At 56.8% G+C, this 27,975-nt stretch overlaps 1 protein-coding gene across 6 annotated transcripts; it reads left to right on the top strand.

The window, feature by feature from the left end:
* Positions 1-37: 37 nt before the first annotated feature.
* CAMKK1 (calcium/calmodulin dependent protein kinase kinase 1) lies at positions 38-27,636 on the top strand. Of its 6 annotated transcripts, none has more exons than XM_087440615.1 (17): positions 38-104; positions 7,354-7,556; positions 7,651-8,052; positions 8,946-8,993; positions 9,434-9,487; positions 9,895-9,946; positions 10,192-10,325; positions 10,813-10,849; positions 11,703-11,724; positions 12,965-13,053; positions 16,234-16,433; positions 18,291-18,344; positions 19,062-19,135; positions 20,925-21,012; positions 21,242-21,370; positions 23,366-23,469; positions 25,570-27,636. In XM_087440615.1, the coding sequence occupies exons 3-17, from the start codon at positions 7,693-7,695 to the stop codon at positions 25,640-25,642; spliced, it is 1,518 nt and encodes a 505-aa protein (XP_087296741.1). In that variant the 5' UTR covers positions 38-104; positions 7,354-7,556; positions 7,651-7,692; the 3' UTR covers positions 25,643-27,636. The 6 variants fall into 6 exon arrangements, with proteins under 6 accessions (XP_087296741.1, XP_014645159.1, XP_087296742.1 ...); XM_087440616.1 differs by lacking the exon at positions 38-104 and adding an exon at positions 661-7,045; XM_014789673.2 differs by lacking the exon at positions 7,354-7,556 and having other exon boundaries at positions 63-104.
* Positions 27,637-27,975: the final 339 nt, after the last annotated feature.

Here is a 27,975-nt window from a genome sequence, read left to right on the forward strand (position 1 = left end):
GGCGACCCGGACCCGGGCGCGGCGGGCGCGGCGGGGCGGGGCGCGCGCCGCGGGAGCGAGCCTGGCCGCCCGCCGGGCCGCGGAGGCCGTCGCCGGGCGCCGAGGTAGGGGTCAGCGGGGAGGGGACCTGGGGCGGGGAGCGGGAGGGAAGGAACGCCTGGACGTCTGCTGGGAGCCCGCAGGCAAGAGGGATGGTCTGCGAGGCTGCGTCTACGAGGGCAGCCGGGACCTCGTCGGTGCGGGGATCCTCCCCCTTCTGTCTGCGGGGCCGGGTCTACGCGGTGCCTCCCGGAGCCTGCTTCTGTCTGCGCTGGCAGCCGAGACCGCACCTGTGCGGGCTCCGCGTATCTGCGTCCCTTCCCCAGCTCTAGTCTGCGGGACTGCGTCCACACCAGGCGCACTACCCACCCCCGCCCCAGCTCTGGGTGGGAGGCCGTGTCTATGCAGAGTGGACCCAGACGGGTGCACCCACGTGTGGTTCTGCGCAGAGCGCTCCTCCTACACGGTCCTCCCCTGAATCTTCCTTCCAGAGCTGGGGGGCGGGGGGATGAATGGGACAGATGCGGCGCGTGGCTTTAGCTGCGCAGTCCTCCCCTGGCTGGGCGCGGGTGGAGGGGGGCGGCGGAGGCGGGCGCTGCGGCTTCTGGGGCTCCGTAGGCACAGAACTGGTGGCTCGGAGGATGCACACGTGCGCGGGGACCTGTGTGTGGTGTTTGGAGGCGGGTGTGCGTGTGTCACGTGGACACAGGAGTGTGCCTGTGTGCGTGAGGGGGGTGCATTACAGGATGGAGTGGTGTGTGAGGGCGGGTCACGCGGACATCGGCGTGCGTCTGTCCGGGGAGGGGTACGTGTGTGTGTCTTGAGGGTACAGGGGTGTGTGGAGAAGGTTATGTCCCAGGGCACAGGACTGTGCCTCAGTGGGTGCGTAGGGGGCCGTATATCTGCCAGGTGGGCCCAGGAGTGCAGGAGGAGCGCACGGCTTGTGTCCTTGAGGATCCCGGGAAGATGCACTGGCCTCTGCCACAGCCCTCCCTCCTTCATTCAGCACATACAGATTGAGCACCCACTGTGTGCCAGACTGTGTCCCAGGTCCACACTCTGGGGACCCCCTGCCTCCTCCTTGCTCTCTCACCCTCAGTCCCCACAGCAGGCAGAGGGATCATTTTAAACTTCATCCCACTGAGTCACTCCCCTGCTCAAAACCCTCCTCTGGCTTTTGAGGCCTCCTGGTCTCTGTCCACAAAGCCCCCCAAAGCCAAGGCCTGAGTCCCAGCCAGGAAACGGCTCTCTGTCATGCACAGTGTGAATTTCCACCTTCTCCCCTTCTGAAATCCTTACTCAGTGGTCCTGAAAGAGCTTAAATGCCACCTCCTCCAGGAAGCCATCCCTGAAGCCAGGCACAGTGAATGACAGGGCCTTCTCATCCAGGAGTAACTCTGCTTGCCACGGGGTACCTCTCTATGCAGAACACCCCACTCCGGCCACATCGGCCTCTTTGCTGTTCCTCAGAGTGAGCACTGTCCCACCTCACAGCCTTTGTAGTGCTGGTTCCTCTGCCTGAAATGCTCTTCCCCGATGTCCACACTGCTCACTCCCTCACTTCTTCCAGATTTCTGCTCAAATCCTGTATCAGAAAGGCTTTTCCTGACCACACTGCATAAATAGCATCCCCTAGCCCCTCACTCTTGATTTCCCTTACACAATTGTGTTTTTCTCCATGGCACATACCACTTGACATATTGTCTATTAATTCTGAGCTCTCTTGTTTGCTCCATCTTGCCCCCACTAGAAATTAAAGTGTGTAAAGGCAGGGACTTTATGTTTTTGGTTCACTGCTTTATCTCTGGGCACCTGGCACAGAGCCTGGGCACAGAGAGCAGGTGCTCAGCGAGTATATGTTGCATGAATGGGTGACTCTGGATTTGTACCCCAGGAGTCTGTGTCTCTGGCTGCTCCCCAGCCTGTGAGGCCCCAGTCTGAGGTCAGGTCTCCTGCCCTTCTGTCCTCCAGATTCCAAGTTCCTGGAAGGCCAGGCCTGGGAGAACTGTGACCATATTTGCATGTTAGAATGAATTCCTTCTCGCAACTGGTGGAGGATAGGGTGGTGTGGGTCAGGGTGTGAGCCTAGAGGTGGGGAGACTGTGTGGCGCAAGCAATGGGAAAGGAAAGCGGAGGTCCGAAGGTGGACTTTTTAAGGGGTTCAACTGGGTGACCTCACCCAGCAGTGGGCAGATCAGGGAGGACTCCCAAAGGAGGTGTCTGAGCTGTCCTCCAGCAGCAAAGGAGAAGGAGGTGTGTTCCTGGCAGAAGGTACAGCTTGTTCAAAGGCCTGGCAGCAGAACAGAATCTGCAGTTTGGGAAGCTGTGAGTAGTGTGGTGCAGCCAGAGTAGACAGTAAGTGTTGGGTTGTGGGGAGCAAGGATGGGAGAAAGGGAGAAGATGGGGAGAAGGAGGGCTCCTGGGTTTCTGGCCTGGGAGAACTGGGAGGATGGTGGTACCATCTCTGTGATGGGGACAGAGGAGGCAGAGCAGACTTGGGGGAAATGCTGCATTGAATTGGGCCCTGCTGGGTCTGAGCTGCCCAGGAACATGGAAGACAGGAGGCAGCTGGCTGGAAAGAGTCGGGCTGGAGGCGCAGACCTGGCATGGAGAATGAGGAGGGGCAGAGGTAGAGGGTGAGGCCTGGAGACCATCAGCCTCGATGTGCTGACGATGCGCTGAGAGTTGTTGTGTTGACTCAGGCACGGAGCCCACCGAGGTGCTTGGGGCCTCCCTGGGGATGGTGGGAGGGGGCGTCCTCACAGCAGGCGTCCTCAAGCATGACTTGGCTCCAGACGCCTGGGCCTCCCTCAAGGGGACTGAGTCATCCTGGGCGGAGGCGGGAGCTCGGAGGGCACCCGTTGCCAGGGCCATCCAGACACTTGTCAGGAGCATAAACACGCCTCCCGTGAGGCCGCCCAGCGACGTCAGGGCCACCTTCTGTGTCTGGCTATCCACCTCCTTGCAACTTTCCCTTCTGGCCAGTCCTCTGCTGGTCAGGGCCACGTCTCTCTACCTGGGTGGTGGCTGGTCCCTTGCTCAGCCTGGCCCTGAGGTTCACAGCAGCCTTTCAGAACTCAGAGTGAGTCCTGAGCGGAGCCTGAAGTCATCCCAGGAGGGGCTGTTTGGATCAGCTTGAATGAGAGCAGGATCTGCCTGCTCTGTCTTGCTCTGAGCCACCTCTGAGGGGCCCAGGTGGATGGGGCATGTCCTGAGGAGGAGGCGAGGTCAGCCGGGCATCTGGAGCCAGGGTCTGCATCCCTTGGGAGTAGCCAGACACTTGGGGATGGGGGGTGGGCATAGCCTAGGAGGAGGAGCCTGAGGGGGTACTATGCCAGGCCATCCTAGGCAGATATGGGGTTGTACTTTGTACCTCAAGGTGCTCTCTTAGTGGCTTCCTGACACAGACACATCCCAGCCTCACACCACTCAGGCACAAACTGCTTCAGTGCCCACAGTCTCATCCATGTCCTTCCATAGCCCTGGGAGTTGGCAGGATGGTAGCCATGTGTCCAATTCACATATGAGGAAACTGAGGCTTCAAGAGGCTCAGTGACTTGTCCAAGGCAACACAGCCCCAGTCTGGGAGGACAGGATTGGGATAGCTTTTCCCAGTGAGGAGGGCCTGAGTCTGGCCATTCTTGGCTGCAGCACTAGGTTGTCCCTGGGAGACTCCCCATGCCCAGAGAGTCCTTGCTCTGCCCTGGGCCTGGGTCCCAGCCTGTCTCTCCATCCTTCTATTTGCCCATATGGCCCTAGTTACCTGCTGAGTCTGTTTCTACAAAGCATCTGCTGAGGCCTCAGCTTGGGGAGGGCCTGGAGAGAGCCCCTGGGTGAGCCCCCAGAGAGGGGTGGGTCCTGCCCAAGACCCACAGCCCAGCTCAACGGGCAGCTGCAGGCTGCTGGAGAGGTGATCGTGTGGGAAGTTCAAACTTGACCTTCTGCAATCAGGTTCCCATGGCTGCCAGGGGGTGTAGGCCCCGCCCCCCATTCTGGGGCCCATGTACCATGAGACCTAAAGGCACACAGTGCACCTGAACACACTTATACATGCATGTATACCTCACCGGCAGAGTTTTGTTTCCATGCAGATTGCTCTATGTGTGGACCCACACACACACAGACACACACCCACCCAGGCCCCCAGCCCTGCCTGCACACATTCTCTCACGTGTGGACACATGCCCTCACACGCACAGCCTCAGGCGCCAGGCCCTGTCGCCTGGACACGAGGCAGGAACCTGGGGCCTCCCCGGGGCCGCCTCCCGCGCAGACGTGCTTAGTCACCTGAATTTGATCCAGGCAGGAGGGGGGGTGGGGGGCCTGACGTCAGCCCTCACAGCCGCTGTGCCTCCCGCGCATCCATCTGGGCCGCAGCGTGTCCCAGGCAATCACAACAACAGCAGCACAACAACAACTCACTTTTACGAGGCTTCCTTAGTGGCAGGCCCAGTTCTGAGCCCAGTGGTGCGTTTACTCCTTTCCTCCTCACCACCGCCTGGGGAGGTGAGGCTGCTGTTAACCCCATTCTGCAGATGACGAAAACCCAAGCACAGAGGTGCCCTCACCTGCCCACTGGGTCACGGCCAGGAAGGGGCGGAGCCTGGCAGCCTGGTTTCAGAGCCTGGGCCCAAACCAGGTAACTGGGCAGGGCCGGGGGCTGGAGCGGGAAGGCTCTGCCTTGACTTGCTGTGTAACCCCAGGTCCATCCCTGCCCTTTGCTGGGCCTCACTTTCCCTGTCTGAGAAAAGGGAGGAGGGAGTTGAAGGAGGATGGCCTCTGGCTGAGATAAGAGCCTCAGGGAAATCACATGCAAATTTAGGGGCAAGGGCAGCCTGTGGCCTCAGCCTGCAGTGGCTCTCAGTCTCTCCATCCGGCCCTGGGCCTGCCACTGCGATTCATTCCCTGCCGTGGGCTGGGGCCTTAGGCTTGTTGGGGTCCCCTCTCTGAGGCTGCTTTCCCATCTGTCTAATGGGGACAGGGTTGTCGTGATCACTATGGCAACTACTCATTCATTCAGGAAATATTTACAGAGCTCCTACTATGTGCCAGCCACTGCTGCAGACACCAGTGGAGACAAGGCAGACAGGAGCCTTATCTATGGAGTTGGTATTCTGGTGGAAGGAAAAGCGCCCATAGTGTGAGGGAGTGGGCCACCCACAGAGAGGAGTGGCAGGGCCGGCCAGGCTTGGAGGGCCCCCTTCAGCCTTGGCTTCCTCCTTCCTGCAGGTGGCCTCGTTCCCAAAGCCTCCCTGATACTCCACTACCCCCTCTCATCTCCAGGGAGGCCTCCCTGATGCTCCAACCCCATGAACTGCCTCCTCTCATCTCCTCAAAAAGAGTCCTCCCTGATGCTCTAGCCCTACTCACCTCCTCCAGGGAGGCCTCCCTGGTGCTCCTGCCCTACTTATCTCCAGAGAGGCTTTCTTGATGCTCTAGCCCTACTCACCTCCCCCACCTCCTCCAAGGAGGCCTCCCTGATGCTCCAGCCCTATTTACCTCCCTCACCTCCTCTAGGGAGGCCTCCCTGATGCTCCAACCCCATGCACTGCCTTCTCTCATCTCTTCAAAAAGAGTCCTCCCTGATGCTCCAGCCCTACTCACCTCCTCCAGGGAGGCCTCCCTGATGCTCCAGCCCTATTTACCTCCCTCGCCTCCTCTAGGGAGGCCTCCCTTATGCTCCAACCCCATTCACTGCCCACTCTCATATCCTCCAGGGAGGCCTCCCTGATGCTCCAGCCCCACTCACTCGTCTCTCATCTCCAGAGAGGCCTCCTTTATGGTCTAGCCTCATCACCCTCCCCCACTCCTCTAGGTCCAGCCTCCGTGTCTTTTCCTGTTGCCAAGCTGGGTCCCTTCCCTCTTCCTTTCTGCATGTCAACATCAGCACCACCTCCAGGCTTCCACTCATTTAACATACTGTGTGCAGGCACAGGGGGTCCGGACCATGCCCTTACCCACAATCCATCTCCAAGCCTTGCTGTGGCCCTAGGGAATCTGGGAAGGTCTTGCATCCATAGTACAGATGGGGAGACTGAAGCTTAGAGTCGGGAGGGAGCCCGCTTAGGGCCCCCACAGTAGGTTGGCAGGCAGGACTGGAAGACAGCCCAGGCTTCTCTGTGGCCAGTGGACTCCAGCGAGCCCTGTCTCCTTGACATCTGTCAAAGCAAGGTGATGGGGGAACGCGGGGTGAAACGGAGACCTGTGTTCTCAAAGTTGCAGTGTGAGGACAGAGGAACTTACCATCAGACAGGAAGGGAAGAGGGTCAGGAGTCCCCTCACTTCCTTTTTCTGAGAAGATGCTGGGTCTGGCCCAGGAATGGGGAAGGGCATCAGGCTGGGGCCAGTGCTCAGCCTGGGGCAGAGACAGAGTCCCAGCCTGAGCGTCAGGGTTCAGCCTGGAGTCAGGGTTCACCCTAGGATTGTGGCCGAGGGTGAGGGCCGGGGCTGGAGGTTGGAGGTTGGAAGTTGGTTTGGAGTTCAAGCTGGGGTTATGCCTTGGCCCGGGGCTTGGTTGGGGACTGAGACTGCAGTAGGGCCAGGCCAGTGGGAGCATCTGATCCTGAGCAGATGTGACAAAATTTTGGCCACACGAATAAATGGGAAGGAAAACCAGGAGAAATAAGACTGACTTTTTTTTTTTTATAATTTTTATTTATTTATTTTTTTCCCCCAAAGCCCCAGTAGATAGTCGTATGTCATAGCTGCACATCCTTCTAGTTGCTGTATGTGGGACGCGGCCTCAGCATGGCGGGAGAAGCAGTGTGTTGGTGTGCACGGGGGATCCGAACCCAGTCCGTCAGCAGCGGAGCGCGCACTCAACTGCTAAGCCACGGGGCTGGCCCCAAGACTGACTTTTGAGTGCAGTGAAATCTCTCTTGACGGCTAATAAAGCAGTAGCCTCTGCCCCTAATGGACCCTGTCCTGGGCTGCAGGCTCTGCTGGGGCAGGGGAGGCAATTATGGGACACTTCTCCTGTGGCCATGGGGAGGACTCCCTGGAGGAGGTGAGAAGGGGTGAGAGAGGCTGGAGCCCCAGGGAAATCTTCCTAGAAGCAGTGAGGGGGGAGGGGCTGGAACATGGGAGGCTTCCCTGGGGGAGATGGGTGGGCCTGGAGGGCCAGGGAGGCCTCTGCGTTACCAGCACCCAGCTCAGCTTCCAGGCAGCAGCACTGGAATGCTCTGCTCTCACGGGTGGAGCTGGTGAGTCACTGGGCTGTCTGCGGGTGGGAGCCTGAGCTGACCCTGGACTCTGTTTCTCCCATCGCTGCTGGGCCTCTGCTGTTATGCCTATGTCTGTTTGTCCTGACTCCAGAATATCAGATTCTCCCTGCTTCCCTGTGAGGCCAGCAACGCAGACGTGACCGTGCCTCTTTTAGATGGGGATACTGAGATCTAGAGGGCCGGTGTGCAGCAGAGCCAGATGAGTTCCTGGAATTCCTTCAGTTAGTAGGGGCAGACCTGAGTTTGGATGTTGGCAACCCAGGCAGAAGGAACAGGCAAGGCAAAAGCTTGGAGGTGAGACCCACACGCTTGTGGCTACAATGGGAGAGGGGCCTGGAAATCTGACCTCCCTGCTCCGTGGTGAGCCTTCTCTGCCCTCTTTTCTCAGGTTCCCATTAAGGCTGCACAGAGGACCCCCTTGACTGCGGCAATGGAGGGGGGCTCAGCGGTCTGTTGCCAGGACCCTCGGGCTGAGTTGGTGGAGCGAGTGGCAGCCATCGATATGGCCCACCTGGAAAAGGCAGATGGCAGCCCAGAGCCTGCCAGGAACGGTGTGGACCCTCCACCACGGGCCAGAGCTGCCTCCGTGATCCCTGGTGGTGCTTCAAGACCCGCCCCAGCCCGGCCCAGCCTCTCAGCTAGGAAGTTCTCCTTGCAGGAACGGCCAGCGGGAAGCCGCCTGGAGGTCCAGGCTGGGCCTTACGCCACTGGGCCTGCCAGCCATATCTCCCCACGGGCCTGGCGGAGGCCCACCATCGAGTCCCACCATGTGGCCATCTCGGATGCAGAGGTTGGTGGGGAAGAGCTAGGGGGTGCTCATGAGCTTTTCAGCAGTCCTGTATGAAGACCCTTTTCTGCTCCTTTCCCTGCCATAGAGCTGTCTAGCCTTTGGTTTGCATACCCCTAGAGCTGAGGAGCTCACTACCTACCAATGTGGCCTCTTCCCACCCAGGGGAGCTCCATCTGAGCCAACCACTGCCTCCTATAAGTCCCACCATTCCCACCCCCGGGTCAGGCCTTGGAAATAGGCTCCTCCTTTGTCCCTCCAGAAGTCATCTTAGCGATTTGAAGACAGACAACATGTCCTCCCGCCCCCAAGGCTTCCTCGGCTTGAGCCCCACACCTCTAATCCTACCCGCTACAGCCTGCTCTGACTCAGAGCTGCCAGCGTGCTTCCAGCCCCTGGGCTCCCACTGGCTCTGTCCTTGCCACTTAGATCTGAGTGTGAACCCAAATACTGAGCAGTCTATAGCCTTCAGAGGCTGAGCTTTTAATACCTGAGCCAGGTCTCTGCTCTCCTGTCCCTGAGGCTCTCCTCATCTTTCTTGTCCATGCAATCTAGACCTTGCATTCAGCTGCTTCTGGAAATACTTGCTCATGAGTTTCCCGCAGTTTGGGATCTCCTACATCCCAGCATCCAGGCAGGAATCAGTGCATTTTTTCTTCACCATTCGCTGGGGAGCAGAACATAGCCATGGTTCACCATTCATGTTTTCAAACATTATCCAAGGCTTCTTGTCACATTCGGCAGCTTTGAAACCATCAAGTTTCCCCATCCAAACGTGAAAGGTTAACGAGACCTGGGGTCTGGGGCCAGGATTGGGCCCTGAACAGGCTCCTGAGGTGGGAGCAATGACACCTCTGGATCAAGCTCTACCTGATGCTCCCCTCTTTTCCCCCCAGGACTGTGTGCAGCTCAACCAGTACAAGCTGCAGAGTGAGATCGGCAAGGTAGGACTGGGGCAGGCCAGGGAACTTCTCTTGGGGCTTTGTGGAGGCAAGCCTGTCAGGATCCTCTGCTTGGCATAATCCCTTCTTCTTCTCTGGGAATGTGAGGCAGAGCCAGGAAGGCCCAGACTTGGAAGTGAGGAAAGTTTTGTCTCTGTAGGAAATACTGGGGTGGAGGGACAGGGAGTAGGGGGTGGGAGATGACTCCTGATTCTCGACTCTGCAGTTTTTGATGGAAGACAAGGAGGGACGGGGAGAGGCATGGAGCTGCATTGAGCCAGGTGGAGTCAGTTACCAGGGCGCAGGAGTCCCCTCCCCACTAGTGGGGGGGTGGAGATGGGATGCGGGAGGAGGGGGCTGGAGCTGTTCAGACTCCCCTTTTTCTGATCTAGTCCTGGGGGAGGGTGCCTGTCCGGGCGAGGCTGACCTGTGCCTATCTGCAGGGTGCCTACGGCGTGGTAAGGCTGGCCTACAATGAAAGTGAAGACAGGCACTATGTGAGTCTGGGGATGGGGGGAGGTGTTGCCCAAGCTGGGCCTAGAAGGCTGGAGGGAGGGCAGAAGCTGTGCTGGGAAGACAGAGGACAATGCTACCTTTTAAGGGAGTGAGCTCCCTGTCCCTACGGGTATGCAAAGGGAGTGAGCTTCTTGACTCTGGGAATATGTAAGCAGAGACTGGATGCCTCTGAGGGGAGAGCTCCAGAAAGGCTTACTGGGGGAATAAGGGTAAGATCTAGACTCAGCTATGGCCTCCTCCTAACCCAGCTTAACCACACCCAGGCCGTACCCTCAGTGCCAGTGGCAGATGCCCAGTGTGCCCTTCTGGACTTCAATCCACATGTAACCAGCCTGTTCTAGCCCCTGGTGGCTGCACATGAGTGACATTTCTGCCCCTCCCTCCTCAGGCAATGAAAGTTCTTTCCAAAAAGAAGTTGCTGAAGCAGTACGGCTTTCCACGTAGGTATCTATCGGGTCTTGTGCTTGGGAGCTCCTAGCCTGGGGGCAGAGGAGGTGGACACCTCGGTAGGGGGCATAGGGGGTAGAGGGGGGACAACATGAGCAAAGGTCTGGTGGTGGGAATGTGCTTGGTGTGTTGGGGACAAGACTGTGATCTTGCAAGATTCTTGTTTGAGGCTGGTTGCAGGGCCAGGGTGAGGCCCAGCCTTCTGCAACAGAGGCCTGACTCCCCTTCCTGGTCACAGGTCGCCCTCCCCCAAGAGGGTCCCAGGCTGCCCAGGGAGGACCGGCCAAGCAGCTGCTGCCCCTGGAGCGGGTGTACCAGGAGATTGCCATTCTGAAGAAGCTGGACCACATGAATGTGGTCAAGCTGATCGAGGTAGGTGGGGAGCAGGTGGGGACCCGCGGGTGAGGACCTGCACCCGAGTCCTGTGGAGCAGCCTTTGGTGCTGGGGCCACTCAGCACAGACCCAGGGATCCTGCTAAGGGAGATGTGGCTGAGGCCTCCAAGGAGGGCAGGGCCGGACTTGGGGTTGGGGGCTGCAGGGAAGCTTCAGGAGTCAGTTCAGGCTGGTCTGGGATGTTCTCAAGGTTTTACTGAGGGTGAGGGGCTGCCCCATAGGCAAGAAGTGAGCCCCCCATCAAGGCAGGAGGGGCAAAGGGCTGGATGCCCTATGGTGGGCCAGGGTTGGGGGTCAGTGATTTCTGAGGCCTCATCTGTCTGGTGCCTGCACAGTTCCTGCTCCATTGTCTGGGGTGGCTGCAGAGCACATTGGGGATCCTGGGGCTGATGAGGACAAGGAATCCTGGGACCCCCACTCCATGCCTCCCTAAGCTCCATCCCCATGTCTGCTCCCTCTGACCAGGTCCTGGATGACCCAGCTGAGGACAATCTCTATTTGGGTGAGTGACCCAGCTCATTCCCAAAGCAGCTTACCTGGGGTGGGCCCAAGGGTTCCCTGGGGACAGACATGACCTTCAGATGGACCGTGCGAACGCAGTGACCTCCTGGGGGCAGGGAGGAAACACACATTCTCAAACCCTGGATCCCTTGCCCAGCCCTGCTGAACCAGGCTCAGAATGTCCAGGGAGACTCAACAAATATTCCCAAGACCCCACTCCGCTGATCAGAGAGAGAGTGGATCAGACAGATGCAGGAAGCAGGCTATGGGATGTGGGTTCCTAGACTCTATCTGATAGCTCTGTGCCTCAGTTTCCTCAGCTGTAAAATGGGGATAATAATGGTGTCTACTTCATAGGGTTAATGTTAGGAGTAAACCAGTTATTATATGCAAGACACTGTTAGCTATTATCATCAGTAATAGTAATGTTGTTATTATTTAAAGTCCTTGGTACCTGATTCAGGGCTGGGCTTGGAGGCTCTCAGGAAACGGAGCAGAAGGGACACTGGCTTGGGAATTAGAGGCCAAGGCTCCACTCCCTCTCCTACCTGCCTATCTGCTATGACCTTTAGGAAAATTTCTGCCCCTTCTCTGAGCCTCAGTTTCTCCCCTGTAAAAGGGGTCCGTGCTGATGGTCCTCACCTGGCACTTGAGAATCAGATGAGGCAGGTCCATAGTAGACCCACTCTCATGCATGTACTTCCTCTGATTGCCTGGAACCCCTGTCCTGTCCCTCCTCAAGTCTGCCTGGATACCGGCCCTTCCCCGACCCTCCAGGACAGGGAGGGACCTTGGCGTTGGCTGCTTTGCCAGCCTGGCTGCACCTCACCTACTTCTCTTTTCTTTTCTTTCAGTGTTTGACCTCCTGAGAAAGGGGTGAGTTCCCCATCCTCATCAGGCAGATCCAGTCTAATCCCGTCTAATCTGCCTTCCTTTCCCTCCTGTGTCCCTCGTCTTAGGGTCAGCTACTCTAGGAGAAAGCAGAGGCCTAGGCCCTGCCCTTGGGGAGCTCTGGTCTGGGGGAGAGGAAACGAGAGACCAGGAGGACGATTCTTTGAAGGCTGGTGGGGTTGGTGAGGCTGGAATAGGCAGGGAGACCTCTGGAAGAGAGCCCTGAAGAACTGGAAAGAAGATTTTGATGGAGGAGAGAGAGAAGAAAGAACTATTTCTCTTACAAAGCATAGAAATGGGACTCAACTTTTACCTGTATTCAAATCACTAAGGGTTCTTTCAGTTTTACAAGTTTGTGAATCAGGCGGTTGGCACTCCATTCACTCCCATTTACAAGAGGAGAAGCTGAGGTTCAGAGAGGGTCAGTGGCTTGCCCAAGGTCACACAATGAGTCACTGGTGAAACGTGGGGTTCTAACTCATGTCTGCCTTGTTTGACCTTCTCAGGGTATTTGCAGAGCAGAAGACAAGGAGTAGTGGGCATGGGGCTGGGTGGACTGGAGACTTGAACTGCTGAGGCCTCGAATCCAGGCTGTGGCTTGTCTCTCTGCCTGGGGGGCTTCCTAAAGACCAATTTGGGGTGGGGGCAGGGAGTGGTATCCTTTTAAGACTCAGAGGCTTTCAAAGGTTTTGGACCTCCATTCAAAGTAAGAAATATAAGTTTTACACTGCATGCATATCTGTAACTGAACCCAAACTTTTACAAAACACTATATACCCTTATTACATTCTCATATATTCTACTTCATTAAAAAAAAAAAAAGCAGTAGCCATCCACTAAATTGATTTCATGACCCTCTATTGGGTCTGGACCTACAGTTCGAAAAACACTGCTCTAAATGGCATCTCTGCAACTGTTTGATTATAGATAATTAAGTACTTAGAAGAAGGAATACCAAGTCAATCAGAAATTAAGATAAAGCTCATTTGAAATTATAATAATTGAAAAGGGATATTCACGTCTATGTATGTTTTTTAATTTTCTTTATATGGGAGAAGCAGCTAATATCTTGGGTTCTAGGGACCCCTTTGAGCATAGAGGGCACCTGGGAGGTCCCAAGGCTGTCTGTATGGCCCAGCCCCTGTTCCCCTTCAGCTGCCATATGCCTTTACTCCTTCTGATTCTGGCTAACCCCCCCCCCCCCCCCCGTCCCCTCCATCCCCAGGCCAGTCATGGAGGTGCCCTGCGACAAGCCCTTGCCCGAGGAGCAAGCTCGCCTCTACCTGCGGGACATCATCCTGGGCCTTGAGTACTGTGAGTGAGGGGCTGCCTGCCCCTGGGCCTGGGGACAGGGGAGGGACACAGGAGGGGGCGGAGCCCAGGCTGAGCCAGCTCTGATCAATTCCTGTCATTCGGCGCTGATCTGCCAATCAGCTTCGCCCCCCCAACCCCGGCTTGGACCTTTGGGTGGGGCCAAAAACCCCTGACCCGGTAGTGGGTGGCGGCAGACGTCAGTGGGGCACGCTTTGGCGTTCACGGTGCCTGGTCACCACCACGTCGGTCTGCGCCTTGGGTTTTATCTCTGTCTCTCCTCTGCGAAGTTCCTAGCCAAGCTTAGCCTCTGCACAGGGCCTCAAGAGATGTGGGAAGGAAGAGATTTTGTCCAGCTGCTGGAGGAAGAGGCTGTCCTGAAATGGAGCCTGTGGGAGGTGGCAGAGTGGGTTTACTGTGAGGGGCCCTAAGGTGATGAGAGCTCAGGAGGGAGGATGTTAACTTAGCCTCTATCTCTGGAATTCATTTATTCATTCGTTTATTCATGTATGAATACCTACTAAGTGCCGACTAGGGGCATGCAGATGGCAAAGATGGAGAAGTGACTTCAGGGATCTCACAGCCTAGTAGGAGAGACAGGAACCTAAGCAGGCAGATAATATAGTGCAGTGCCTGCCAAGGCTGGGGAAGCACAGGGGCTGTCAGAGCACTAAGGGGTCAGGAGAGGCTTGCTGGAGGAGGCCACTTGTGACCAGGGTCCTGAAGGATGCGTAGGAGTGCGTTGGCCAGGTTTGAGGGATGGCTGGGAGAGGGTACACCAGGCAGAGAGAACTGCATGGCAGAGGCACAGAGGGGAGTGGGCATGTACTATTTGAGAATGGGGAGAAGTCAATCTGGTTGAAGCTTGGGGGTGGGGGATGGTGGAAGATGATGCTGGAAAATGTTCAGGCCACACCAGGAGGGCTGGGAAGGCCTCCACAGAGGACTGTCATGACTCCATCCTGTCAGCACTGTGAACCCCTGAGGGCTTTGAGCAGGGGAGGGGCGTGAAGAGATTTGTGTCTGAGAAAGCTCTGTCTGGCAGCTGTGTGGTGGCTGGATCGGAGGGCGTGAGGCGGCCAGCTGGTTAGGGAGGAGGCTGCGACAGATGGTGAGGCCCAGATTAGGGCAGTGACAGTGGGGAGGAGATGAGAAGGAGGTGGGGTGGCCAGCCCCGGTTGACTAACTGGTCATGGGGAGAGGAGGGCCCCCAGACACCTCTGGTTCTGGCCTGGATTGGGAGCAGGGGTGCTGTCCATCTCTCTAAAATCTTAGCTTGGTTTATCAGGAGCATATTTTCTCCCTGGGGGAACAGGGTGAGGACCCTCTGGTGGCAGAACCAGGACTCTCTTTATGTCGTTTGAGAGGCTCCAGTGCCCTCAGATTAATGCTGTCTTTGTGCATGTGGGAAAACTGAGGCACAGAGAGGGGAGGACTTTGCAGAAAGTCCCAGCAAGGGCGTGGAGGTGTCGGAAGGGGGCATTTCACCCTGGGTGTGGACAGCGGTGGACACAACCCTAGACCAGCTTGGCTTCCACCCCGTTCCTCTCCTGGGCCCTTCTCCTCAGCTGAGGGCCTGTTGTCTCCCGTCCTCTATCCCCTAAAAAAACAAGCTAATCCCAGCTGGCTCTTGCGTAAAACCTCGTCAAGACCCAGCTAATCATAGGCGTAGACTCCAGGCGTAGGGCTTCCTGGAGTGGGCTGGTCAGCCCCAGGGGCTGGAGAGGCAGGTGAATGGAGGCACTGGGCGCTGAAGAACTGCCTTGTGATTCTGGTCCCGAGAAGGGAGAGTGGAGGCTGCCCGGGGAGGCTGTGTGGTCGGGGAGCCCAGGCCTGATTCTTACAGCTGGGGCAGGTGCAGCAGTGCAGGTGTGAGAAGCAGTCGGGGCTGGAATATATCTCAGAGGTCGAGCCCACAGGACTTGCCGATGAATTGGATATAGGGTCTGAGAGAGAGAGGAGTCAAGGTTTTGGGCCTGAGCAACTGGTAAAATACGCCGTTAGCCTGGTGGACAGGCTAGAGGAGGAGCAGGGGTTTCTGTTTTGTTTTGTTTGTTTTGTGGAGGGTGGGGGTGTTGCAGACAGAGAAATCAAGTTCTGAATTAGACATGTTATTGAGAAATATGGAGATACATGTTGAGATGTCTGCTGGATATCTATGCGGATAAAGAGCTGGGAGTCCAAGGCAGAGGCCAGGGATTGAGATAAGAATTTGAGCCCACTGTCCACGGTCCAGTGCACAGTCCCCCAAGCCTCTACGCTCTTCTGTGCCAGGAGACAATCACTGCAGGGCCATGGGTTGTGTTGTTGTTGTTATATGACACTCACTCCCTCTGCCGCAGCCATTATCTCCCCCTCCTCTCCCCTTCCCCCCTTCCCTTCCCATCTTCCCTCGTCTCCAACATCCTGGGGTCTGTTGGTCCAGGGGAAGGTATTTGCTGAGGGGTGAACCCATAAGTGGATGGCTGTGGGATGGGGTCAGTGCCTTCTCTTGGCTGAGACATCTCTGGCCATCTCAGCCTCAACTGCCCGTCTCTTCCCAGCAGTGCCAGACCTAGGAAGCAGGGTGAGCCCCCAGCCTACTAGGGAGGGCCGACCCTTACCGTAGCCATGCTCATCCCAGCAGTCCGAAGGCCTGGGGCACCCTCCTCTCTGAAACTCCAGCAGCCCAGAGACCCTAGGGCTGAGGCAGTACCTCTGCAGGATACCCCACAACACCACCCTCAGTCCCAGGAGCAGGGACATCTCTGACAGGCTGGATGGGAAATGGAACTGGGGAAAGGTTTTGATGGGCTTGGGGCTGCAGACAGCACCTACATGGGAGAGCCAGAGACTGCCTGTGGAGAACCTCCTCCCCCAGTTTCCTCTGACTCCACTCGGCAGCACTTGCTTTGATTGCCATGGAGAGAGCACTGGACTTGGAGCCCAAAGATTCCTAAGAGTCCAATCCTGGCTCTGCTGCTAGCAGCCTGGGTTGGCCTCAGTGTCTTCACTGCATAGTGGAACTGAGGGCTCTGGAGTTTTCTTCTGAGGTCCTCATGAGATGACTGTATGCAGGGGCTGGGATGTCCTAGCTCCCTCTGTCCTGGAGTCTGAGACGGGCTTCCGTGGCCAGGCGAGGGCAGGTGGGGGGGACTGGGCGGCGGTCCCCCAGGCCAGCGCTCGAGCTGCCTCTCTCTGCAGTGCACTACCAGAAGATCATCCACAGGGACATCAAGCCGTCCAACCTGCTCCTGGGGGACGATGGGCACGTGAAGATTGCTGACTTCGGTGTCAGCAACCAGTTTGAGGGGAACGACGCTCGGCTGTCCAGCACGGCTGGGACCCCAGCGTTCATGGCCCCCGAGGCCATTTCTGATTCCGGCCAGAGCTTCAGTGGCAAGGTGGCTCCCAGAGCCTGGGCTGGTTGGGGTGCTCGTGGAGGGGTGTGATGGCTTGCAGTGGGGCCTTGTTTCCAACTTGAGGATGCCAGGGTCCTTGTGTCTTGGGAGTGAACACTGAACACGGCCCCCCACCCCCCCTTCGTGTTTGTCTCTTCTTGGAGTCCAACAAACTCCCCAGCTTTGGCTTCCTCTGGTTTTCCAGCAAAATGGCCCCAAGTCTGCCCTGCAGATGTTTCCTGCCAGCTGCTCTGTGCTGAGCTCTGGGCTGGGCTGTGGAACAGACAGAACCCTGCTCCCTGCCCTTCTGGAGATGGTGAAAAGGGCAGGAGAGCTCACGTTTGGGGGGAAGTTGGAGGCTCCCCTCAGACTCCTTGGACATGCAGGGTTTGAAAGAGACCTTGAAGAATGGGGAGAATTCGAGCAGGAGGCGGAACCCATAGAATGTGCAAGAGAACTGAGGGGCACAGAGCAGGGGCACGGTGAGGTTTGGGCAGAGTTTAGAGGGTCTGGAAGTTTAGTCTTTCTCCTAAGTGACAGAGGCGGTGAGCAGAGCTTTCCGAGCAGGAGCTGCAGTGTGGCGTGTGGGCGCCTGCCTGTTCTCACCTGTGGAGTGCTGGCTGCCCCACACTGCCACGGAGACGATGGTCGAGAGGCATTTGGACATTGTGTGCATGTGGAGCTCGAGAGAGAGGTCAGGGATGTAGGTAGAGATTTTTTTTTAATTTTCAATTTTGATATAATTCCAAACTTACAGAAAAAATTGCAAGAATAATAGAAAGAACTCCCATATGTCTTTTTACCCTGATTCACCAGTTATTGACATTGTGTCCCATTTATCTTTTCGTCATCTTTCCCTGTATTTATACGTATACATATTACATTTTTCTGAACCATTTGAGAGTTAAGTTGGAGACAGTATCCTCCTTTATCAGTAAATGATTTAGCGGATATTTTCTAAGAACAAGGACATTCTCTTACATAACCTCAGTACAATGATCAAAATTAGGAAATTTATCATTGATAAAAGGCTATTATCTAATCCACCTTATTCAGATTTCATCAGTTGTCCCGATACTGCCCTTTAATGCCTTTTCTTTTTCCGGTCCAGGATCCGATCCGGGGTCAGTCGCTGCCTTTGCCTGTCATGTCTCTTTGGGGTCCTTTAATCTGGAGGGGTTCCTCAGACTTGCTTTGTCTTTTCTGACCTTGACATTTTTGAAGAGAACAGGCCTGTTATTTTGTAGTGTGATGTTGGTTTGCGTTTGGTGTTCCCTGATTAGCTTCAGAGGTGGCGCCTGTGGCAGAAATATGTAGGTCGAGATTTGAGAACCGTTCACACAGAGAGAAAGCGGATACCTGGCGAGGAGGTGGGGTTCCAGGATGGGAAAGGTAGAGAGAGCACACGTGAGAACCCAGGGCATGGGGGAGCCAGGGCCTCGGCACGGGCAGGGCCTGTTTCCAGTTTCAGAAAGGATTATTAGGAAAAGAGATGACCTCTTGAAGCCAGAGCTGGTTTAGTGGGTATAAGTTCAATACACACCATCATTTCTGGGCTGCATCCGTGTCTTGGGTGCAGCAAATGGGACCTGTAGGTGAGGGAGGTTTTGCACTTGTTGAGTTGGAAAGAGTCTGGTTTGGGCCTGTTCCAAGGAGACCTGGAATTGCTGGAGGGCAGGAGCCCTGTTCAGTGCTCAGCACAGGGTCCAGCACGGAGCAAGTGCCTGGCTGTGTTTGTTGAGTGAATACCTGACAGAGGAAGGAGGTTCCCTGCATGCCCTGCCCCACAGCCCACTGCAGCTGGGTGGGCAAGAGGTGTCGGTTCCTTTTGGGGGACTAATGTGGGCTGTTTCTTTCTAGGCCTTGGATGTGTGGGCCACTGGGGTCACGCTGTACTGCTTTGTCTATGGGAAGGTGAGTGCGGGGTGGGCTGGCAGAGCAGAGCCAGGATGAATGACAGGTGCAGGCCCTTCCTTTGTGTCCTTAGTAAAGTGACTTTTAGAAGAGCCCACCTGGGTCAGAAAAGACCAAGGGAAAAAAGGCTTTTCCTGTTTTTCTCTTGTCTCCTTGGGAGGGGATTCATGTGAGGGAGACCCAGGACAGGAGACATCCCAGGGGAGGTGTAGATGGTGGTGTTGCCACCTCCAGCCGGACGCTCCTTCTGTCCCTTGATGCCATTCTTTCATTCATTCATTCACGCATTCACTCAGTGGTTCATTCATTCAACAAATTGCCCTTGACTCCTGCTCCACGTTGGGCTGGGCCTTGGGGCACCCAACACTGACGTGGGCCAGATCCCTGTCCTCAGGTGCTCCCACTCTAGTTACCACGTGGAGGGGCAGGAGGGGTCTCAGTGAACGTGCTCCCGAACTCCAGGCCCTGGGAGTGAAGGCCTTGCCGTGCAGCTGGCAGGTACACCCAGCCTCACAGTTCCCTCAGTGACTCATTTGTTCGGTCAATGTTTGTTGAGCACCTACTGTGTGCCAGGCCCCAAAGAGGTTAGATGAGGTCCCTCCCATCTAATGGGGAGCCCAGAGCTGCCCCCACGCCAGCCCCACCAAGAGATAGGGCTGGTCTCCCAGCGTGAGCCGAGGCCCCGGGCCTGCATCCTATGTCTGCTTCCCCCCGCAGTGCCCGTTCATCGATGACTACATCCTGGCCCTGCACAGGAAGATCAAGAATGAGGCCGTGGTGTTTCCCAAGGAGTGAGTTGTCTGTCAGGGGACTCCCGTCCCCCCCGGGGAGGCGTGTCTGAGTTTTGGCATCAGAGCTTTTGCCCTTTCAGGGCCCCGCCCCAGCGTGCAGATCTGGACGGGGGGTGCTGTTCCTGGGAGGGGCCCCTGAGCAGATGGAGGGGTGGGACCGTGCAGCTGGGTCTCTGAGACATCTGGGTAGGATCTCATTGCACAGATGGGAACTCTGAGGCCAGGAGCTGGGCAGGGATGACCCCAAGTCACACATTCACACTGCTCCTTCACTCAAGGCCTCCATGGCATCAATGGCATCAACCCCACGCAGACCCTGGACCCATGGGGAAACTCCACCTTCCCCACGTGGGAGAGGAGGGCTTCAAGAGGCCAGTGTGCACCCCCATTTCACAGATGGAAAAGTGGAGGATCCAGAGGAGAGTTATCAGTGGGTCTGGGATTTAAAGCCACTTCCTCTTCCCTGCCCCTTCCTTTGTGACTAAGGCCTCTGAGCCCAGAGGGACTGTTTGGAGAGGCCTCCCTGCTCATCCATGGTTCCTCTGGTTATGATGTTGGCTACTGTGGCAGCCAGCCTGAGCCCCCGGCTCCTCATTTTTCAGGGCCCTTTTCCCATCTGTTCTAAGTGTCCAGGGTAGGTCAGAAACCAACCTGGGAGTTGTCCTCAGTGACTCCTGCCCCCTTGCACCCACTTCCTCTCTGGTCCCCAAGCCCTATTGAGTCCACCTTGTACGTATCTCTTGGCTCCATTGCCACCTGCGCCCCTGCCTAGTTCAGGCCTCAGCCTTATCCTACCTCCTCTCTGGCCTGCCTGCTGCCAGCCTCCCTCCAGTCCAGCCACCACAATCAGGCCGGGCTGACCCTGATAAAGCTCAACACATCTCACCATATCTCCGGCTTAAAGTTTTTCCAAGGCTTCCAAAGCCCACAGGAAGAGGCCACACCCTGGCCCTGGCCTTCCAGGACCCCTGGGGTCTGCCGCCACATCGCCCCCTGCCCCGCAGCACTAGCCAACTGGATTTCGTCCCTCTCCTGTAATTGCCTGTCTCTGTGCCCTTCCTCCTGCTGTATCCCCTGCCAGAGATAGCTTTCTCCCTGTTTAAATGAAAAGGGACTAAGTATCTAGGAGAGCAGAGAGAGCCAAGGTCAATAGTCCCCAGAGTGGGTTCCTTCTTCCCAGGCTCTGAGGGACGGGCTCCCCAAGAATGTTGGTAGCAAAGAAGCCTGGAGTTTGGGCAGAGACAGTCCAGGCTGACGTGGGGCTGAGATGTGGTCCCCCTCCCCCGAGTCTCTTCTCCCTGCTGTCACTCTTCTGGGTGGCAGTGTGCCAACTCGCTAACCTCTCTGGGCCTCGGTTTCCTCCTCCGTCAAATGAGAATCTTCCCTGGCCACCTCCCAGGCGGAGGACAGAACAAGATGGCGAGTGGGAGGGAAGGCCCCTGGTGTCCCATAAAGCAACTCTTCTCACATTATCCCCACCATCTCTGCCACCCGAGGGGGTCCAGCACCCATGGAACTCCATTTGTTTGTGCCCTCTGCCCCCTGAGGGAGACTGCTTCACTTTCTACTCAGGCAAGAAGGATATCCATATACTTGTTCTGAAACCCTCTCCTTCCGCCCTCGTACTTTGGGGGTGTCCCTCCTGCTCTCTGAGAAATGAGGGTCAGGTGTTTCTCTGCCCTGGTGTGCGCTACTCAGGGAACCCCAATTAGCAGCGTGTGGGTGGAGAGGTGGGAAGGGAAGGATCATCAACTGTTTCTCCTGCATCTCCTTCCTTTCCCCTCTTTAGGCCAAAGGTCAGTGAGGAGCTCAAGGACCTAATCCTGAAGATGCTAGACAAGAATCCTGAAACGAGAATTGGGGTGCCAGATATCAAGGTTGGGGAATCAGAGGTCTTGGGCTGGGCTGGGCTGGGACACAGCAAACAGGCCTCAGTTTCCCCTTCTGGAGAGCCTTACACTGGGACATATGTGTATTGGGTTTGGGTTTGGGGTTTGTGGGCATTGGACCCCCTCAAGGCGACTGCTAGCAGAGTGTCCCGGGGTCCCTTGCTGGCGGGCTGTCTGCCTGTGGCCCTGACCCCTCCCCGCCCTCCTGACTCCACAGTTGCACCCTTGGGTGACCAAAAATGGGGAGGAGCCCCTTCCCTCAGAGGAGGAGCACTGCAGCGTGGTGGAGGTGACTGAGGAGGAGGTGAAGAACTCGATCAAGCTCATCCCCAGCTGGACCACGGTGGTAAGAGGGTGAGGGGCAGAAGGCTCCCTTGTCCTGGGAGGGCCTGGCCGTTGCCTGAGATTTGCTCTGTGCTGGGCCCTGTCAGGGGACGGAGGGCCGCCTGGTTTGCCAGCCCCGATGCTGGGCCACGGGGGCCACTGTTCTGCTGGAGGCCCATGGGGAAAGAGGTCGCATCATTCAGCCACGTGGTAGGGAGACCAGGAGGCTTGGTGAGAAGAGTGAATGGTGTAAAGAAATATCCTGCCCTCATGGATGTCAACACTCACTGTGGCTGAGGAAGCGTTCCTTCCTTCCTAGTGTTTATTGAACTTCTGCTGTGTTCCAAGTGCTGTACTGGGTGCCAAGGAGAGGAGTGGAAAGGCCTAGGAAGCCTTTGAATTGGAGAAGGGGCCCCAGAGCCCCTACATTAGTTAGACTCCATCTGTACACTCCCTTCATTTTCCTCTCACACTTTCGTTTTTCTCATCTTCCTCTGGACATGTTCCACGTTAACAGTTGGAAGTCATTAATGTAGTCCCTGATGGCCATTTGGCGTTTTTTTGAGGACACTGAGAGCCACGGCCTGCCCTGCACTGAGGTATCACAGCGAGTCAGGGTAAGCACAAGGGCAGGAGAGAGAGCTGGGCCCGTGCTGTGGGAGGCTCTGGCCCGTGCACTTCATCTCTCCCTGCTAGGGCCAGCCAGCTGAAGTCCTGCCTGATCCTGTGCTCTACAGAGCTCCAGGGCTCTGTGGGGTCCCTGAACCTGCCAGCTCCCACAGAGTCCCTCCTGCCACTTCCCGTCATATCTCTCCTGAACCACTGGAGTGGCCTGCACCCTCACTCCCACTATAGTTAATGCTTAACTCAGCAGCCAGGGTGCTCCTGCTGACCCGATCATGTCACTTCTCAGCTCAGACCCTGCTCACTCAGGCTCCCGTGTCACTCAGAGTAAGAGCCACTGACTGCCCTGCAAGACCCTGCACAGCCTGCCTGCCCCCATTTCCCTCCGCCCCCCTCATGTCCTCTCCTCCCTCCGTTCGCTTGGCTCCAACCACGTGCCCCGTAAGCTGCTGCCCCAGCACATTTGAACTTATCTTCCCTCCACCTGGGATGTTCCTGCCCAGATGTCTGCAGGGCTCGCTTCCTCACTCCTTTAGGTCTATACTCCAAAGTCATCTTCTCAGGGAGAAGCGAGCCTTCCTGGCCCCTTACCTACAATTCCAGCCTCCCCTTTGTCACACCTTATCCCCCTTCCTTTTTTTGTCTTTCTGCTTAGCCCTTACCACTAACTAACATTTTATATATTTTACTGACTTGTCTTATTTATTGCCTGACCCCCCAACTAGAATATACGCTCCATGAAGCAAGAACTTTTGCCTCAGTGTGGCCCCTGCACTTAGAATAGTGTCTGGCATACGGTGGGCGCCCAGTAAATAGTCGTTGATTGAATGAATGGATGAATGAATGAATGAACAAGTGAATGCACCCCTGGTGCTGTGCGTGCGGAGTCGGTGAGTTTGTGTGTGTGTGGCCAGGGGCATGGGACTGTCCTTGTTGTGGGAGGGGGGACAGTCAGAGAGCCAGGGTGCAGCAGCCTCCCCTCCTCCCAGCATCTCCCCCAGGCCATGCGCAGCTTCCTCTCCCACTGCCTGGCACAGCCTGGCACAGCCTCGCCTCCACTCCATCCTGCCCCTTCAGTGCACTCTGCATGCCCTCAGGATAAAGGGGGCCCCGCTTTCCGCCTGGCCTTCCAGACCCTTCACGGTCTGCTCCTGGCCTCTGTGCACCAGTGCACCGGGCCCCTCACCATCCCCGGAATTCACCCTCAGCCATCACCCTCCCCCCACTCTTGCCATTTCCTCTGCTTGGAAGATTCTTCCTTTCTCTGTCTATTGAAGGGCAGCCTCAGCTGGGCCCACCCAGCAGCTGCTCCCTCAGGGAGTCAGAGTGGAGGCTGCCAGTGTGTCTGGGAGCCTGGGGACTTGCATCCCTCACGCTGGCATGTCCTCCCCAGATCCTGGTTAAGTCCATGCTGAGAAAGCGTTCCTTTGGGAACCCGTTTGAACCCCAAGCACGGAGGGAAGAGCGATCCATGTCTGCACCGGGAAGCTTACTATCGTAAGTACTGGTGGGCGGGGGCCTGCAGGGTGCTCCCTGGGCTGGGGTGGGGACTGTGGCACGCCCCTACCCCCCCACTCTCACTGCCTTCGGGCTGTACAGGCTGAGCCCAGAGCCTGGGGCCTCGGCCAGGTCTCAGAGTAGGGCCCTGTTTGCACCTCTGTTCTCAGCCCATGGCAGCCCGGTAGAGGTTTGTGCAGACAGGCCTTACATCTGTGGAGGGAGGGGCACTTCTGCTGACTCTTCCCGGAGTGTTAGCTGCTTTCTCCAGTGGCCCGTGCTACCTCAGCCATTGCTGAGGCCGTGTGCTCAGTCAGCACTTTGTAAATGCTTGTCCAGCAAGTCAGTGTGGACAGGCTGGCTGATGGGGCCAGGTAAGAGGAACCCCGTTTGCTGAAGGCCCCCCACTGGGAACCAGGCATGCGCATTCAACACCTCCTAGGAGAGGTCAAAAAAGCAATTCCCCAAACCTCTGTCAGCCTCGTCCCCAGCTTTTCCACCTTCTTCACCTAAAATAAAAGTCAGTTTGGGATGCCAACAAAGCCTGCTGGAGTTTGTGCACAGCCCTGCAGAGAAAACCGGTGCAGGCGGGGATCCTGGTCCAGAGTGTGGTCCTGGGATGCTGGCGCCCTCCTCTGGCCTCTGCAGGGAGCTGCGGGGAGGATGGGTTGGGCCCTGGTCCGCTGTGTGGAGGAGGCGGGCTCCCCACAGGGAGTGCTGGACGTTGTCCAGTTACCTCGGCCTCTCAGGAAGGAGTAGTTTCTCTTGTGCCATCCAGGGGCCCAGATGTTGGTTTTGTGTGAGTTCACCCTCTCATAAGTGGGCCCTTCAGAAGTGTGGACAAGCTGGCGTCTGTTCCCTGCCAGAGGTTGCTTGTAGTCAGGGATGTCCATATGCCAACCTCTTGCCCTCCTCTTGACAAACTTCCTGGCCAGTGGGGGGTGAGGGGTGGGGCCTGGGAGAGGCTTACTTCCCATTCCCTGTCTCTTCAGTGAGGTGGCCAGGGCTGGGGGAGGGCGTTCCCTCGGCTCCTCTTGGTCTGCAGGCCTCGATGCTGGAATTGGGCTTAGTGTAGGGGATCACGTAGCATCCAAACGGAGCCACCTCTGAGAGTGAAAGAGGAAGCTATGACTATGCCAGGACAACAGGCATAACCAGAACCATGACCAGCAAACTGGGACATCTGGTCACTGTAGCTCAGCGCCTGTGACTCAGCACCCCCTAGTGGTGCCCCTAGTGGTGGGACAGGCCAGTCACAGGCAGAAGACGCATCGGCACCCAGCCCACGCCTGGCAGGGGGCTGGGCGCTAGGAATACAACTGAGCAAGGCGGTCATTGTCCCTCTATGGACATGTCAGTGGGGGGACAGGCCAGTTTCCTCATCTGGACTGTGAGAGGATTGGGCGTCATACTTTCAAGCTATAAAATTCTATAATTCTGTGACCCAAGTTGAATTTTGAAAAGCAGGTTTTACCTCGTCATGGAGTCCCAACATTTGTCCTCGATAGAATCTGTTTTTTTATGCTTTGGGGTAGTTGTTGAAACTCTAAAATAGGGTTAAATGCAATTGATCCTTTTTTAGGATATCAAAACCCATTCATTGGTCATTTTAAAAAGAAGGGTTGTAGGGGAAAAATCTGATACAGGAGTCTGTTGAATATGTGACAGAATCCCAAGACTGGTCGGTAGACTCTGCCCTGTGAGCAAGGCAGAGAAAATGCAAAACCAAAGCCCCTTTGCCCGGGACTGTGGGGGCCCATCTAGGCCAGCAGGGCAGGCCTGTGGCCTGGCTGGTACTCAAGGACGTGGGGAGGTTGTCTGGGTCAGATCATGAGAGGCTCCGGAAGCCAGGCTGGGAAGTCTGGACTTCATCTCCAGGCAATAGGGAGCTATGGAGGGTTGTGGGCTGACACCAGGGGTGGGGAGACCAGCAGGGGCCCACATTGCAGGGGGCGGCCGTGAGGGGAGCTTGGGGAAGTGGATGAGGGGGGATTTGAGAGCTTGTGGGTACGGACGCCTGTGTGAGTGTGTGTGAGGGTGTCCTCCTGAGTGCATGTTCTGACTCCGGAGGTCCCTCTGCCCCTGGTGTCCCCTGAACAGGAAAGACGGGTGTGGCGAAGGGGGCAAGAGCCCGGAGCTCCCCGGCGTCCAAGAAGATGAGGCTGCGTCCTGAGCCCCTGCATGCGCCCAGGGCCGCCCAGCAGCACGCTCATCCCGCGCCTCCAAAGGCCTGCTGCCCTCATGCCGACGGCCGCCCCTGCGGGCAGGGGGCTGGGGACTGTGGCCTCTCTCCTGGCCCCCCTCCCCCTGTCGTGCAGCATGACCTCTGCGCGCATGTCCAGGGACAGGATTGGAACGTGTGTCATCTGGGGTTTGGAGGCCAGGGCTCCCAAAGGCCTGTCTCTGAGGCCTGGCTCTCCCTGGCGGGACCCATCCTGTGGCGAAGTTAGGTGCCTGTGGTGCCTTAGAAACCCCACCTGCTGGTTGGCAAGGCCCCGGGGGCAGGAGGCAGGAAACCAAGATAGCAGGTGGAGGCCTGGCTTCCCACCACTGCAGAGACCTCCCGCTGGGGGCCGGGCGGGCCTGGCTCAGCTGCCAAACGCACATGGAGGGGTGGACCCTGCCCACCACAGGGGGTGCTGCCAGAGCTCTCATCTACCGAGAATGCTGATATGGAGGCTCTGAGCCCTTGATGGGTATTCCTGGGCCTCGCTGGGACGGGGCCAGTATTGGAGAATTCAGATTCCTTTTTTGTTGTCTTTTACTTTTGTTTTTAACTTGGGGGGGTGGGTGCAAAGCCCTGCTTGGCAACTTCTAACCAGCTCTCCTAACAGCTTTGGGTGGTTCCAGCACACCTCACCATTATTTGGAGCCCGGGAGGCCTAGACTGACCTTCCTGGATTGTGATTCATGCTCGGCACTAGCCAGAGAATGGGCTGAACTGAAGCTCTGAGCAGAGGCCTGAACCGGGAGCACCACACCTCCCTGCCCATCTCCCTCCCCCCCTTCATGGCTCTCCACAGCCGTGGCTGCACAGAGACACCAGGGGCTGCCAGTGACCGAGGGCCCGGGCCTCACAGGGCTGTGGTCTTGCAGATGTTGAAGTGACTGGAATCCAATCTCCGATCCTACGCTGGCCTACCCATCTGGCCCCAGAAGCTGCCTTCATGTTCCTACGAGGAAGGACTAACCGCCCAGGTTGGAGGCAGTGCCAGAAGCAGGACCCTGGTGGGGTGTGCCTGCTGGCAGGCGGCCACAGGGAGGTGGGCCTCCGGCCACTGCCTCCCCCAAGGGCTGTCGCCATTTGGCCTGCTCAGAGTGGGAGCGCTGGAGCACGCGTATCGACCCAGCCGTGCTGGAGCAGACTTCACCTCCTCTCCGGGACCAGTACCTGGCTGGCTGGTTTGCTGTTTACTGACCAAATACTCAAGAGATTGACCCCAAAGGAAAATAAAGCAGGACTCAGTTACCTCCCCTGAAAAGATGGGCAAAACAAGGGATTTCAGTCGCCTGTGTGGGTTTCATATTGCAGGAGGACTTGTGTTGAGAAGGAAAGGGAGGCTGGCTGGAGGAGCACCCTTGTCCTGCGCATCTCTGTGCCTGTGGGTGTACATCGCGCCTCCGCACACACACGCGTGTGCGTGCCCATCTGCTGCACACAGCACACTCGCATGTCTTGCACTGGCACATGCATCTGTAATATAGTTTCTATGTCTATTTAAGGCTATGAGCAGAATGCGGCCCGTTGTCAATGGGTCCACACTTCTCCCTGGCTCCTCTGCACTAAGGCGTTGTAACCCAGGGCTTAAGGATAATTCGGTACTGTTTTTAAGAACACTTTTATAGAGTTCATGGGAGGCCGATGACAGATCTGCACGTTTTTCTTGAGCATCTCTGCACTGGGGCCTGTAGGGTGGGGGTTTCAGGAGGCTGCTTTGATTAGACCTGCCCTCACAGAGCTCAGAGGTGGGCCCAGCTTTACTGCCTGTGTTAGAGCCCGGATGGGGTGCTCACCCCATCGCTGAGGGTTTTGGTTGGCGTCATTGTTCTTGAATGTAGCACAAGTGATGAGGAAACTCCATAAGAGTGTTTTAAAAATTAACTTCCCAGGAAGTGAGTTAAAAACAATAAAAGCCCTTTCTTGAGTTAAAAAAAATTTTTTTTATGTGTACATTTTCTGTATCTGGCTGTGTGTTCTTTCTCACCAGCTGGACCAGCTGGCTTTTCTAGCTTTCCTGGAAGGGTCTGAGCAGGACAGTAGTGGGAGGAGCTGGGGGGTGGGGTGGGAGAGTGAGCGGGAGGGAGGGAGGGAGAGAGAACGGCTGGCTCTGGAGGGCGAGGAGCCAGTCTAGGATGTTGCTCAGTCTCCTGGGCAGGTCCCATGGCCCCTCCTTGAAAAGAACAGGATGTTTGGGGGCCGGTGGCCTGCCCATGAGGATACCCTGCCTGTTTCACAAGGGCCCAGGGAGGCCGATGTCTGGTCCTTGGGAGCTGTCACCACTCCTC

The sequence above is a fragment of the Ceratotherium simum genome, chromosome 16 (assembly GCF_057802395.1).
Source record: "Ceratotherium simum simum isolate JZ-2026a chromosome 16, ASM5780239v1, whole genome shotgun sequence".
NCBI lineage: Eukaryota > Metazoa > Chordata > Mammalia > Perissodactyla > Rhinocerotidae > Ceratotherium > Ceratotherium simum.

Bases quoted from the DNA above. Each gene is read 5' to 3' on its own strand.
- CAMKK1 (XM_087440615.1), top strand. From the start codon at position 7,693: ATGGAGGGGGGCTCAGCGGTCTGTTGCCAGGACCCTCGGGCTGAGTTG. The intron at 10,850-11,702 runs GTGAGTGACCCA...CTTTTCTTTCAG, and splicing joins TGAGGACAATCTCTATTTGG to TGTTTGACCTCCTGAGAAAG. The intron at 18,345-19,061 runs GTGAGTGCGGGG...TTCCCCCCGCAG, and splicing joins ACTGCTTTGTCTATGGGAAG to TGCCCGTTCATCGATGACTA.